The sequence below is a fragment of the Taurulus bubalis genome, assembly GCF_910589615.1.
Source record: "Taurulus bubalis genome assembly, chromosome: 2".
Lineage (NCBI taxonomy): Eukaryota > Metazoa > Chordata > Actinopteri > Perciformes > Cottidae > Taurulus > Taurulus bubalis.
Window position 1 is genome coordinate 28,772,281 of NC_136590.1, and position 15,825 is coordinate 28,788,105.

General features: G+C 40.6%; 1 protein-coding gene across 2 annotated transcripts in view; it reads left to right on the forward strand.

Annotated features, from left to right (window-relative positions):
* Positions 1-297: 297 nt before the first annotated feature.
* dpysl3 (dihydropyrimidinase like 3) overlaps positions 298-15,825 on the forward strand; it is a gene marked incomplete at both ends in the record, with an annotated part of 36,706 nt that continues 21,178 nt past the window's right edge. Inside the window, one exon of one of the 2 annotated variants that reach the window (XM_079213920.1) lies at positions 298-648. In XM_079213920.1, the coding sequence (XP_079070046.1) occupies positions 298-648 (351 nt within the window). Of the gene's footprint in view, positions 649-7,831; positions 7,910-15,825 lie in introns of those variants that run through there. The other variant, XM_079213921.1, reaches the window with a different exon arrangement.

The following is a 15,825-nucleotide window of genomic DNA, read 5'->3' on the forward strand; positions in this document are numbered from 1 at the left end:
CATGTTTCCAGGCAGACCCTTGGTCTACCGGCCCCTTTACTGCAGATGCGTTTGTGTTTTATTGCTAATTTGAACTACAAACAGTCTAAGTCCACAATCCTGCGCACATTAAAACATTAATATATTTTAAAACCTGACAGAAACGGTAAACCATATACCCAGGCAACAGTGCCACCTCTAGCTTTAAGTCAACTCCTGACTGCCTGTCAGCTCAGGCTTCTCCACAGCACACGTAAACACACAGCACTTCAGCACTAGTTTAACCGTCTTTCTCGGTCACTCGTGCAGAGCTCCACCATGGCAGAGCGCAGGGGAAACCGGGACAAGGCAGAGGACGACCTGCCGGTTTATCTCGCCCGGCCCGGCACGGCCGACCAGGTGCCCCGGCAGAAATACGGCGGTTTGTTTTGCAGCGTCGAGGGCGCATTTGAGAGTAAAACCATAGACTTTGACTCCCTGAGCGTCGGCCAGAGGGGCTCCCGCACCCCTAGGACCGCCGGACGGGAGACCGGCCAGGAGGCGCAGAGCCCGGTGAGTGACAACAGGATCTCCCCTGGCGTGGAAAGGCGAGGAGGGAACGTCTCTCCTCGGGTCGAGATCAGGACCAGCGGCGGCAAAGAAGTGTTGCAGAACCTGGGAGATGAAAAGGTAAGAAGATTGTTATTTTGGAGTGAATGGCTGCAGACTTTTATACTTTTTCTCTTCTGGTACCAACCTTTGTTTGTTGTGTTTTTAAGTGGTGTTTAATGCTTTAATGCTGAGCAAAATATTCTATTAGTAATATTAGACAATTCAAAGTTAATGAAAGATGGAGAGGTATAGGACTACAGGCTTGCAACCAGTTGAAAGAGCAAAAAACAGCACAATCACCTGATGCAAGCTGTGGACCACACCTAAGTCAAATTTGAAAGCCGTCCATCATCTAAGTCCTATAAGCGTATTCCCTTGAGAAAGGCTGGGAATGCATATTGCATTGGGAACCAATATTGAACACATCATATCAAATATACATATCTGATTATAGACCAAAGAATATAAACCTTCCTCAAGAAATTATAGAGATACTTTAATAACAGCATTCCAGAGGCACCTTAAAAAGTAATACATTTTCCCAGCTAACACAATTTGTTTTTAATTAAGGTAAATGCACAAACTGCAAAAATGGCTGGCAACTATGTTACACATGCACTGCCAACTTTCATCACAATTTGTTTGGCTTGTATACTTCTCAAACTCTTGAAGACTACTGCAGGACAATATATACAATATACTGAGGGGAAAATTCAACAAGTGTTTTTTTTTTGTTCCAAGTTAAAACAACGACGTAACCTAGAAACAAGGTACAGAAATAAATCGTCGTATGGCAAAGACATCCAAATTTGTATTTTATTGCTATGTGCCTGCGTAGGGAAGGTGATATTATTTACAAACCAAATGCAACTGAGAAATATGCTGATGCTAGTGATGTACTGTGGTGGTTGTGGCTGTTTAAAAGGAGCTGCATGGTTTCTAGGGTGTGCTTTTATTATTAGTCACACAGTTATACTAGTAGATGTAATGGTACGCAGCAGTAGTCAGTAGTGTCATTTGTAGTAGTTACACTTGTTTAGTATCTAAACTCCTAAAACTGGCTCAGTAGTGTTGTAACATGTTACATGTTAAACACTGGGAACTATTTGCTGGATAGGCTTGTTTCACAGAATACATTTAGACTTGTGATGACAGGAAAAGCACAGCTGTTGAGTATTGTTGATTTTTGATTGTTGTATTAAAATCCTCCAGTAAGTTATGACTGTGTGACCTGGACCTTGAAACTGAATCAGCAAAATGGAATCCAACCATCAATAATGTTATTATTTACTCCTGTGCTTTTCCTTCAGTGACATGTTAAATGTCTTCTTAAAGAGACAGGGTTTGACATTTTTCCAAGCCTGCCTTATTTATTCCTGCAGAAAACACATTTCACAATCCTTTCGTGTTTTTTTTGCGACAAAAAAAACATAAAACAAGGCCATATCGTTTGAAATGTGGAGACACTTTTAATTAAATTAATCGTTTAAAGTACGATTAATTCCCAATCTCCACTTCTCATCATGCCACCAGTTTTGACAATTACATTTGTATCTGATTCCAAAGGTGTAGGTTTTGTTGGAGTTTTTCGGCAAAACAAGTTGTTTGGAGAAATAAGAAGTACGGTCTATGAAGCAGGCATTACATATTTACTACACACGCTGTTAGCACTTGTTTTGAGCAGGAAAGTTGGTTCTACTGTCGGCCTGAGATTACTCTCTGGGCACCAAAAATTATGATTAATTTCTCGCTGGCACACACACACTCGCAAGTTTGGCTCTGAGAGAAAAGAAGCTTTTAGACAAAGCGAGTATTATTACTAGTTAGTCATTGCAGGGCTGGCCACTTATTGGCACACACATGCAGTGACCAATTTAATTATTACAGTATGAAGGTAGATACTATATGTTTTATAAGAGACAGGAAAGAGTTAAACATTGTGAGATGATATGACATAATACAACATGTCAAATGCATCATCATTAGCTCTGGTCTGAAGTCAGCACCAGCAGTGATTGTGTTTGTTGCAATCATGTTTAGAATGGTACTACATGCTGTGTATTTCATTAAAGGATGACAATGACAACTCAGTATCATATATTTATAGAGGAAATCTGTAACATCTAGTTTTTTTTGATTTTACTAATGTCATTAAAGTGTTTGATCTCAGTACTTTTTGTAATTAGGAGACACAATGTTCAGTACCGCAACATAACCCTCGTTCTTGTTGGGAAAGCAGCACTACTCTTGACACACCCAATCAGCACTAGTGATATGCGTTTTTAGAATTTTGGTTGCAGACTCAATTATGTAATCAACAAAAAAAGAGACACATCAATTAGAAAGATGGTCAATTATTTTTTAAGAACGCTTAAATACTCTTGCATGCATGATGCAAGTCCCACCTAATGTTTCTAAAGCTTAAATACTGCTTGCTCCAAGTCTAACCACATACGCAAAACACGACTGCTGCTGTTTCTGCTGCAGTGGCAGATCTCTTATCGCCCTCTGTTGTCTCCCAACATTGATTCATTGGAGACACAGCTGCAAACAGAAGAGTGACAGACCTTCCTGTGAGACCACAAGACTAATTCTAGGGGACTGATTGAAGACACAACACTGTTTATTTAAGAATATTGATCAATGAGCTAAAGTAAAAATGACAAATGTGTTTTTGAGTATTTAGTTTGAAGGGTTTGTCCTCATCATTTACACCTCAGTGATTCCTGTGCTGTTATTGATTTACAGTCTGACAGAAGACAGTTTGGAAACTGGGCCGGTGCACGCACCCTACCCAACCTTTTTGAATCCTTACATCATACCTAAAATATTCCACCCCCATGAGGTTTGATACTGAACTACAATATTGCACATCCTGAGTGACCAGATGATTCAGCTGAAATCAACAGACATAGTTAGACTGTGCACATTTTGTGCTTTGTTTGGAAACTGTTTGACGACATCAGACTGACAACAGACTGAGTCAGGATATGCTTACTCTTCTGACATTATAGTCTGGATGATAACTTGGTTGAACATTAACCTCTTTATGCAAACTAATGACATGTTTGAGTGTCTCTTTTCCAGAGTTTCAAGTGCACTAGTTTCACGTTTTCAATTAATTCCGAATTTAGTTCACAATATATGCTGTAGTTATAGTCTGTTAATTGTTTGGCTTAATGTGTGGTTATTTTATGGCTTTGGTCAAATAATTTAGATATTCAATAAGCTTGTATGGATGTTGTAGTAATCAGGGGCCGGTTTTTCAAAAGTAATCGGATTGGATTACGGCTATCGGATTGGATCAAATCTTGAAAATGGGTTTTTCAAAAGAAAAAAAGGATTCAGAAATTGGATTGGATCACGTAATCCAATCTTGTTGTTGATCCGGATCAAACCTTGAGTTTGGGTTTTTCAAAACTTGGGATCATTTTGATCCCAAAAATCAGGATTAAACTGATCCCAGCAGGAGGGTGGATTCATGGTGGATATTAGTAATAAAACTAGGTAACTAAAATTGGTTAGTTAAAAAATACAACATTTATATCATGCATTTTACAGTATTTATATTTATTCATCAATTTCACTTGACTTGTTCAACATGAAGTACATAAAGTAGGTAGGCTATGTAGGCTAGCAACCTTTCAGTACAGCAAATTATAAATTATAAATATTTCGGCCCCATAAATTAATCCCCCAAACTGTCTTTGTTCATTAAACATTAATCACACTGACACAATCATCAGTCATGGACTCAAAAATAGTGTCTAACAATTGCATCTCTTATTGGTCGTCCAGTCGGCCCTCATTCTGACAGAATGCCGGAGGTTGGTCAGTGTCTCCAATGGGCTCAGGTGCATCAGGGACGTCATCACAGAGAAGGACTTTGCGCCATGTTGTGTAGGATAATGAAAAGCATCCATAATGTATTTGTGAGTAAAGTATGTATTTATTTATTTGGTGTAGGTCTCAGATGAGCGGACTGCCTGTTTCCAAGAAATGGACAATGGAGGGGGATGTTTATATTGTTTGTTTGCTGTTCCGTTCAGTCCAATTTTCTGTTCAAATAAAGCATATTGGAGTGACCCCACACTATTCTACCTGTTGTTCTTTATGTAGCTATTGTGATAGTCCCATTTAGACCACAGGTAATCCAGATTTGGTAATGCTTAATAGTTTGAATCTGGATCAGAGTAATCCAATCCCACATTGCTTTGAAAAACCGGCATCAAAATAAAATGGATTACGTGATCCTGGATAGCAGAAAAAGGGTTTTCCAAATCTGGATCAGTTTGATCCAGATTAAAACTTTTGAAAAACTGGCCCCTGCAGTCCTGAAAGATGATGCCAATGTGGAAGAGCCTTAAACCTGCATTTCTTCTGATCGCCAGCAAGGGGCGACAAAGAGTGAGTAAAATATGAGTAAAATAGACAATAAAGTATGCTTTAGGCCGTGGCTACCTTGAGATAACTTATTTTATGACTTGACGCCATATAAATAAATGTAATTTAATGGTAGTAATAAACAATAACTATCATGACTATATATTGTATTGGTTTCCTCTTGTCTGTTCAACTAATAAGTGCGATCAGCTGCTGTAATGGAGTGAAGAGTGGGGAGTGGTTAGCCAGGGTCCCAGGGGAGCTTGTTAGGGGTGGGGGGGGGGGGCACACCCTTTGTTATCCTGCAGGTTGGTGGTCAGACTGGGAGGAGCCCTTTATACACTTACATTCACACTGACCCACTCATATAGTAAACCACACACACATTGACACATTGAGGCTTGCCCATTCACATCTATGCATGTGAGCCACAAGTTTAATACGTAAATTATGAAGGCATCCTTCGAGGTAGTTATTAAAGCTGCAGTAGTTGAAATGTGAGCTTGTAATTCAGATTCACAGAAGGAATCGGGAAGAGAAAGAGAGCCTCAGTCGGTTTACTCCACCAATTTTACACATAATGGTCAGTTTACTCATCATAGGGAGTACTACTCAGGCTGTAAATACAGTTATTACTATGTCTTCTGTAGCTTTGGAGGAACTTTGTCTGGTCTGAGAAAATAACCATGATTATGTCATAGTGATGTCGTCAGGGTTATCTTGACTTGCGCTAGGAAACTTCAAATCTGCAACAGAAAGACTGTACTGTATATCTTTACATAGTGCCAAATCACAATTGAAGTTATCTCAAGCCACTTTGATATGCACTATTTAAGTCATAAACAAAATGTCCTCACCACAAAATTTAAAACCTTCACCAAAATATGGCAGTAAGAAGCATGTATGAAGCAATCCCTTGTTAGTAAACACGACCATGTTAATGTGTATAGGTGAATAATGTAATTTAATATGATTACAGGGTATTGAAGGAAATGTTTCTCTCTTCCATTTGGGGCCACCTCGGTGCTTCTTCTGCTGGTGCAGCTTTGAGGACCTGACAGAGTTTTTTCTGCATCCTTGATCTGTCTGCCCCCTGTCTGTCTATCAGTGTCAGCTGGCTAATGCGGCCGGCAGTGGGAGCAGGTCTGCAAACTTGATGCGAGTTGTTGATGCATTCTCCGAGGCCGGGGAATGCTGAGGTAATGCCTTACTGCTTCACGGCCATGAAAGGTAATGCCAGAATGCAGGCGCTTCTTCTTGCAGCCAAAAGCAGGAGGAAAACAACCAGTGACAATGAACTAACATGGACAATAAATCAACTTTTGAATCTCCTCCCAAAATATTAAATGTATGATTGTAGAGAAAAGTTCAGGGACAGAGGGTATGGCAAACACATGTATGCACCCACACACTTAAAGCATTAACACAAAAATATATTTTATATAATGAAACCTCAAGAAATGAAGAATTATGAAGTGACTCATTTACAAAACAAATAATTAAAAGTATTTTCAATAAACACTTTGTATAAGACTAACAGTATGAGATCATCAGCATATATTATTCACAAAGTAAATTTTGTTTAGGTTAAATATATTTAACTACTACACTATACTATTAACAATTAAAACTGAATGAGAGTATGTTTTTTTTAGTTGATGGTTGTAGCACGCACACACACACACACACACACACACACACACACACACACACACACACACACACACACACACACACACACACACACACACACACACACACACACACACACACACACACAGAGGCAAGCACACCCTCACATGTCTCTCAACCTCATTATGAGTGCATTAGTGAGGAGGGGAGTGGTGGAGGAAACGACCGGTGGAGTGAAGGGGATCCACTTTAGGTCCAAACAATAGAGACACATGGCTGGGTGGGGACATGCACAGAGAGGGTGTGTGTGTGTGTGTGTGTGTGTGTGTGTGTGTGTGTGTGTGTGTGTGTGTGTGTGTGTGTGTGTGTGTGTGTGTGTCTCCTGGTTAGTAGACATGTGGGGTGTGTAATGTAGTGGGCAGTCTCTGTGACAGCTGCTACACCATTTCGCTCCTCCTCTGTGTTCACAAAAACTAAATCTGTAGGGCATTTTTAATCATAATGTGTAATTTTTACACTCTTAACCTGTAAGGAGTCATTTAAGTACATGTTATCGAAAGAGATGTGCTTGTGTTGATGAAAAAAGACTTCTGAAAATGTTTAGATAATTTTTTTTATTTCAAAATTTCAAAATCCCTTTTAAAACATTGTTCATTTATCTTCGTCTATTCGTTCAGTTTATGGTGGTATGTTGAACAGTACTGCATTGGTAGACTTTGTAAATAGCCTTTTTATTTCAGTACCTAATATAATAATAACGTATATAAATATGGTGAGGGGTTAAGAGAGTCCTGCTTTCTCAGTCAATTATTATTGGCCTTCTACTCTGATCAATTCACTCCTTAGCTTTGGCTGTAATACACAGATGCAGATTAGACCACAACATGCTGTATTTAAAACCAGATGGTTCAGATTATTTTTTTGAGGGAAGAAAAATATCTTATCGGTAAATAATGACTCATGTCGCATATCAAAAAAAAGAAGGAAAAAAAGGGCGACAGCTCAGCATTGCAGGACAACTGGCTGCAGGCTGTGCAGCAGCTGCTCCACTGCGCCCTCCGGTGGAAAGATTGTGACATGACTTCTTTCCAATTGAGCCGATTGAGGGAGGGGCCGGGCGACTGAGCCACAGACGCTCCTACAGCGCTCTGCAAGGCACTTTACATCGCACTGACGGAGCGGCGACCATTCCCTGAAGCTCTCATCCAGGCGAGGGCCGCTGCAGCATCCGAGAGGGAATCACGTTTTTCAGAGCTTGACTGTTAAAGGTGGAATCGGACGAAACATGTCTTACCAAGGAAAAAAGAACATCCCAAAGATCACAGTGAGTAAAGGAGTTATTTACGCTTCACTGGCTGTGGGAACTTTGATGCCCGCTGTTGCAAATCACTGCGTTAGTGTTCCGCGCTGCCGCTTCAACAGCGATGTGTCATGAACATAAAAGCAGCCCTCAACGCGAATTTGAGGCTTGTCATTTTTTCTTTGTATTGACCGCTAGAAGTCGCTGGAAAAAATACGGACTATAAAATGGCATGACTGGCTGCCTTAGTGACAGCGAGGCAGGGCGATGAGGCGTTTTCTTAAAGGTGTCCTGCATCTTCTTTGTTGAGGGGCTCCATGCGTGTGGCGAGCCGGCTCGCCCATAAAAAAAAAAAAAAAAATCAATATAATGTTTCTGCAGGGACATCTGCTCTCTGCAGTGCATATATGTGAGTTCATGCTCAGCCGATCGTCTTTGATTATTTTGTGTAGTTTGTAGTTTGATGGCATATCATTATAATATTACATTTATGTGCATTGTTACACATATTATTTACATGTTGAAAATAAATCAATCAATAGATACCCATCAATCCGTGCGCCTGAAGCAGTAAAATCACGTTTTAGCCATTTTGACAAGAATGTGTTCGGTCCTTTCTCTCTTAGGGAGAATATTTCGGGCCTAATTGATCACTTATGGAAGGCTATTGATCAGTGACGCTAGTCTCCCTTTCAAAGAGCTTCTCTCGCCATTTTGATGAACAATGTTTTTAGTGATCAAAGTATCCCAATAATTCTATAACCTTAATATAAAGTCCTATAGCAATTTTTTTTGGCAAACAAGTTAACGTAAATGTAGGTAGAGTAGTGTGAATGTATTTGCAATTCTTGTGCATTAGCTCATTATTTCAAAAGAGGGCCTTTAAAAATAAATTGAGTACAAATAATTAAATGTGTCCCCCGGAGACTAAAGACATGGGCTACTGTTCATGCTGCTGGCTGGTGCAGAGGAGAATGAGGGGAGTAAAAAGAGAGGTGGGGGAAATACACGCCCATTTGTGATGAGCTGAGATAAGCTGGCCTTATAGTGGGGCGCTTGTATTCCTGCCTCATGGGAAGGAGAAAGATTCAGACTCCAGGCAGAGCGAGGGGTGGAGGTTGAATTCGGGGCAGCCTGGTGTTACTCAGTCAGCCAGCTGGATGCTGGTTTGTGTTACTACTGCAGAGACACCTCTCCATCTCCTTCTCTCTCTCTCTCTCTCTCTCTCTCTCTCTCTCTCTCTCTCTCTCTCTGTGTGTGTCTATGTGTCTGTGTGTGTGTGTGTGTGTGTGTGTGTGTGTGTGTGTGTGTGTGTGTGTGTGTGTGTGTGTGTGTGTGTGTGTGTGTGTGTGTGTGAGAAACGCCTGCCATCCAGTTTTCATTGTTGCAGCTCAGGCTGCAGTCAGGGGTGTGTTGCTTGGCTGTGGGAGACACAGCCTTTGTCTCGTCTCCTCAGCTGATATTACACCAAATTGGTGTTTTTTTTAGGGGGACAACTGGCGTAGCTTTGGCCTGTACAGTTCTTGCCTGTATTCTGAGCACAGTACGCACATTAGAAAGGAGCAGAGTTTTTACCTTGCTTAACCACTCAAATCACTATTTGCTTCCAACATATCAAAGTAGTCCAGTAATTTTTCTCTTCAACAGATTGAAGTTATAATAATTCCTTGCTGATTTAGTGATCCCTGTGGTTATTGTTGGTAATGGCAAGACTGTTTTTATAACAGGGCAGTATTCAGTTCGGAATTATACCTTTATCAACCGCTTGGCTGCGAGCCCAAACCATGATCTTTCCCTAAAAAAAAGTCATAAAACAGAATTTTTTTTAAAAACGTTTTTAGGGTACTGACGAATTAGGTCATCAGAAAACACTTCTATGTGACGTTCTGGAGGGTATGGACAAAAAAAGTATTTTGCCGTTTAATTTGGTGGACTTGTTTGAATTAATACCTGTATCCACCACTCGGGGCAGCAAACACACTACAAGTTTCTCAAAAATACAACAAAAAACAAGCTCAGCTATTTAGTGCCATTACATTATTTAACTACATCTATGTTACATCCAGTCCATGCATTAATCGTTTTCCTGTGAATCTCTTTTGCTCAAATAAACCACATTTTAATCCTGCACAGGAAGGTAGACTCTGCCGTTAACGATGAAAACACCTATAAAGAGAACACAAAAACATTGAATGGCTATAGCAAAATAAAAGTCCCTAATAGTCTCCATAATGGAGTTTGATATATTGAACATTTTAATAATTAGATATTCGATTCTGCAATCCTGAAGACATAAACACTGTAATGGTATAATGTTGGTGACATTGGCGAGAGAGAGAGAGAGAGAGAGAGAGAGAGAGAGAGAGAGAGAGAGAGAGAGGCCAGCCTTTTGACCATAAATTGCGTAGCACATCTCGGTTTGGAAGGTGGTTCTGAAAAGTGGCTGCTTGCTCTCACTTATAACTCTATACCAGTTCACTTGATTTATTAGGTCAAACTTGAGCATATTCATCATCTCTGTGAATGGACTAACAACTCCCCAGGAAGTTTGGATGTCTTAAATCATTTGGCGTACGCACTGCTCATAACCCTCCTCCCCTCGCGGACTCTCCTTCTGTAATTCCAAGCCTGCCCGTTCTATTCCAGCTGTTGCCTTTGCCTCCGCTCTCTGCCAGAGTGGCTATGTCAGATTTAGGCGTGGTTCTTCCCTTCCCTCATACCCGCTCACAGCCGCCTCAGTGTTGTTCCAGGCTGGTCCATGTCATCAGTAATACCCTCCAGCTGGAATGAGCATCTGTGGGCACGGCCGCGGGGAAATGAAACCCGTTTTTTCCCCCCGTCGACGCACCACAGAACTGCTCCGCCACACCAGAGTGTGCCATCACCGCGAAGGCTGCAGCAAAGTGGGCTCGAGTGCAAACAAAATACCCCGTGGCCACCCAGGCGTTGCCGTGCGACTCACCATGGCGACCAACATACAGTTGTGATGGCAGAAAAATACAACCGCGGTCGGGTTTTTTCGTGCAGGGATGTGATCTGACACACACCTCAGTCACCGACACTTCTCAGACTCCTCGACTGAGAGAGTTTGTAATTCAACCTGTCTGACTCAATCAGATCCATGTTGGGATTTCTCTTGTTGTTTGTGTCGCCGTGGTAACACCGTTTCACTCCTTCAATCCATCACAATATCATCTTTCAAGTCAAGTCGGGTTGTTTCTACGGCCGCGGATGGTGGGAGCTTCCGCAGTTGATTTAGATTGATACGTCTCATTGTTTTCACTTTTCCAGAATGTGAGAAAAAAAATCCTGTGCAGTTTTGGGTAAAGAGTAAACATTTTTTGCGTGCTAGGCAACAGGGCTGAAGCAGAGGCACACTCAGGATGACTTCCCTCCTCCACTGGTCCCGCCTGCCTTCCTCCTGCTCTCTCCCCCACACAAGGATCTCCCTCACAGCTAATGGAGGTCTATCACGGCCTGTTTCATAAACGTGTCCCTTCCCGATGTATTAAGCATATGGAGGAGGGGCTACTAGTAATCTGCGTCCCAGTTAATGAGATTCTCCCTCGAGTCTGGTGGAAGTGGAAAAAAAGTTGTCAGTGCACATCAGCGTCGTAGTACAAGAATAACATCCTGTCGTCTATTTTTGATCATTGCCGCTGCCTTGTGTAACAGAAAATGACAGCTTCCTGTGGAGCGAGAAGTGCTTTATTTTTGATGCTTTGTTTTTCCTTAAAATTGAATGGCAATCTTTTTTTTCCACCCGAACTTTACTTTACGTCGTTGCCAGATATTTTAATAGATGAGCTTGTCAGATCGAGAGGTGGGATGCGAAAGGAAAAAAAGAGATTAATGACTTCTTTCCCCAACGACTTCAAATTTTAAAATGTATCAGATCAGTAAAGCAACTGGAAGCACACACTTTCCTAAACCATGCATATTTCTAGTATAAGTTGATTAATGGCAGACATTATTATACATTTCTTTGATTGCAGCAACTTGGATAGGACCTTTTTATAAACATTTGTGGTTCGCCTCAATTGTGATTGCGTGATGTCTGTTTATACTAATCCTCCTCCAACTGTCCGAATTTGTGGAAACACCAAATCCTCTCCTGTTTACCCAGCGGCAAGAGTAGGTCACAGTCACGCATGCAATCACATATAAACAAGTACACTTGTGGATGTGAAGATGAACATTTTGATGGTTAGAGACGTAACAAGCTGCAACTAACAGTTGTTTCTTTAAAATGTTTCCCCCCAGAGCAAGGCATCGCTTCATTGGATTCAATTTTATTTTACTCTCCAGCTATAAAGGTTGTGTTGTTTTGGTTCTTTAATTGGTACCACACAGTTTGTTTAGTGTGTTACAGGCCAGTAACAGCTACACTTGGTGCACTAATCTTACTGAATTTATCCTCATGTTCCTCAGACATGGCATGGGAAATTCAAAATAAAGGTGTGTCTCAATGATGTATGTAGTGATGTTGATCATTAAATTGGTATTTTGATCCCGATCGATGTATTGTCACACCCCTAGTGTGTACATTGCTAGGTAGCCACCTATAGCTAGTTACCTCAAATGTCTGTATCGTCAATATATTGGCTGTTATGGTGAATATACACGGACTGCACAAGCTACGAGGACTACATTGTGCTGCTCATCCAGTGAGGTTATTTTTCCCTTCCTGTAACAATGACTTGATTGACAAATGAGGACATGGCCAGTGACCCTGGAAGGTCAGAGCAAATCAGGATCAACATCAACAGCATTAATGTTGCCTTGACAATGTTGAACCATTAAGATGGTATGAATCTTTGGGGTCTAATATCATTGTTACATATCTTTTCACAGCTGCCATTTTGACATGTCATTGCAGGGTGAACAAACACGGGTGTAATGAATAGCATTTATTATGGCCACTTTACATTTACGATTTTAATTTGGTATAGTGCTCGCCGGTATGACTGTAGCACACTAAATGGAATGGGACACCTGTGTTTACCCTGCTATGGCATGTCAAAATGGCTGTTGTGAAAAGGGCATATCATGTTACTAGATTAAAGTGTAGACATGTTTAAAGTAGATTAGAAATGGTCTTAAGGCCCTCTCTGGTGAAACCTGGTTGGGTATGAGATGAGATTACAAAGAAAGAATGATTGAAGCGTGTCACACACTGTACCAACAATTTCACTGGATCTCTTCAGAAAGAGACAGATATACAAAGGCTGTTCAGTCAGGTTGTACTTCCACATGCTCTGCCGCTGTTCCTCTATACTGGAGCTTCTTATTCTGGGAAACCCAGAAAGAAAAGTTCCATAAAAAAGTTCCATAAACGGACGCTGAATGAAATTCTGATCGTTGACATCCGAACATCATTGATTTCAAGTGGTTGAAATCAATATTCAATAAGGATTTAGGAGGAAGTGTGCGTGGGCAAGAATCAATTTAAATCTATATTCATTATGGTGGAAACAGCAGCGACAGAGAAAGAAGTAAACAGTAGCAAGGCTTCAGTATCCACGGTCAGATCCTCCATACATGGATGTACAGGCAACATAACAAAACAAAGTTGAGTTTCATTCTTGCCATTACATCGTCCTTACTAAAGTCAGGGCTGCAGCAAAAATTCAGACAGCATTTTGACTGTGGTGCGGCCCCAAATGGTTAGGTTTAGACCATTACCACATAACAGCACAGATGGTTTTAACTCACACAAGAGGTTAAGTTCCAATACATCAGGAAGACATTTGTTATAATTTTAAATCGTAACAATGTAATGTACCGAGTTGATGGGAAGGCTTCCTGGTGCTATGATTGGCAATATCAACACTTGCAGGAAAAACATGTTTTGGCCATGTGTCACTACCATCTATTGTCCTTCTTTTCTTTTTACTTATAGTGAAAATAAAGAAAAGACAGAAATGCTGAGCAATATGTTTTGGAAAAAACAACGGAATCCTGGATAACTTCTGAAACAATAAACAGTCGTTTGGCACACATTGAGTACATAACTGTTCTGCAATAATGAAAAACAGCATGCTGTCACTTGTTAAATGTTCTATTAAATGCTGGAAGTGTCCTATTGCTGTTGGTGGTCGAGTGACATGAGCACTGGGAAATGTTACCGTCTGCTTGTCAAAGATTCCATTAGAAAAAGCCACAATAAAATGTCTGACTGTATTTAGATAAATGAAGTGAGATTAAGAAGAAAAAATTAAGTCTTGACAGTTTGACACCCATAATTCTTAGACGGTTAACAACTAATTTCGCACTGACTGGAAACAACTCAAGTCTAGTATCGAATACAGTCCACAGTCACAGTAATACATTATGTGTGTCACCAGCAATGCATTAACTGGAATAGAGTACGGAAATCAGCTGACTGGCAGTTGCTGGGTTGTGATGGAAATGTTATTGATTATCAAATGATTGTGGTCTCGTGCATGCTGTTCAAGGCCAGTGGGGAGAGTGGGCAGAAACAGACAAAGGGGTGTGTGTGTGTGTGTGTGTGTGTGTGTGTGTGTGTGTGTGTGTGTGTGTGTGTGTTTGTGTGTGTGTGCTAAAGCACTTCAGAAAGGCACACATGCATGAGAGTCCAGCCCTCGTTGCAGTATTATAAATCTGATAAAACAACATCTTTATTTCGTGCTTCGAGCTTCCAGTTCCTCAAATTTAAGAAGCTGGAAACCATGAATGCTTGGTGTATGACTCCATCACTCTACTATTTAAATGTGGGTTATTTATTCAATGCAATTTATGGATTTTTAAGGTTATAGGTGTGCATCTTCACTGGCCTCACAACATGATTATGACTCTCCTGTCAACAATCTAAATGCACAAAGACTACTTCCACAGTCTATAATATAAAGCTGTGTCTTTTCAAGACCAATATCAGTGTGGGACACACACAAAAAAACAAAACATTAATCCTTCTGCGGTGCATTACAAGTGTTCTGTAATCTACATACATAAGGTTTTTACATAACAGGTCTTAAACAGAATCAAGAAATGTTGACACCTCTTTAAAGGTACTGACTTTGATTATTCCCAAAGCATCCATTCCACAGAATTATATTCCGATCATCCCAATAAGCTGTGAGCCAATGAGCCACATGTTTTAGAGCTGCATGCTGAACAGTATGCTCTCCATTGGTGCGGTTCTCCAACCGCTGATGACTGTGTGCTGTAATGTGTTCCTTCAGGGTGTGGTTTTCCAGGGAAAGCTTTGGGCTCTGTTTCACACTACTGCATCACCGTCTAAATCACATACACACAAACACAAAGACACAGGGATACACACACATTGCGTGTGATTATGAGCTCAGCAGATATATAGCTTTTATCGTCTGAGATTAATACAAAACCATATTTCTTCTGTTGTGTGAGGGAGTGGCTGCAGTTCATTATTGTGATGAAACTCTGGGTTCACTGCCAGGGGTGTAAATCTCTGCACACATGTGCTGTTGGGAAAATATGGAGGTGTGTCCTTCTTAGCAGGGCCAAGGATGAGTCCTACTATTGTATAGCATGTGAATGTATTTCTGAATCCATGCTGTTTTAAATACAACCTAATATTATAGATTATAGATTATAGACTTAAATTACAGCAAGACATTTCTTCTCCAGAAACTCCAGAATGGCCCCTTTTTTTTAGATACTGCTCGTGATGGGCTGTAACTAATGGATATTTTCATCAGAATCAGAATTTGACTCCGTTTACACATTGCTCTCGTCATACATATGTACATATTATATACAAATATACAAGAGAAATATAAAAAAAACATTAAAGACAACAGAGTAGAACACAGAAACTAAGCATCAACATTAACATTGATGGATGGATTTCTCATTCAGTATAACTGATATACAGTTGATGCTTGTTTTGTCCCCAAAATAGCACAAAACCCCATAACATTGAGCCTTCGTCTCAATGT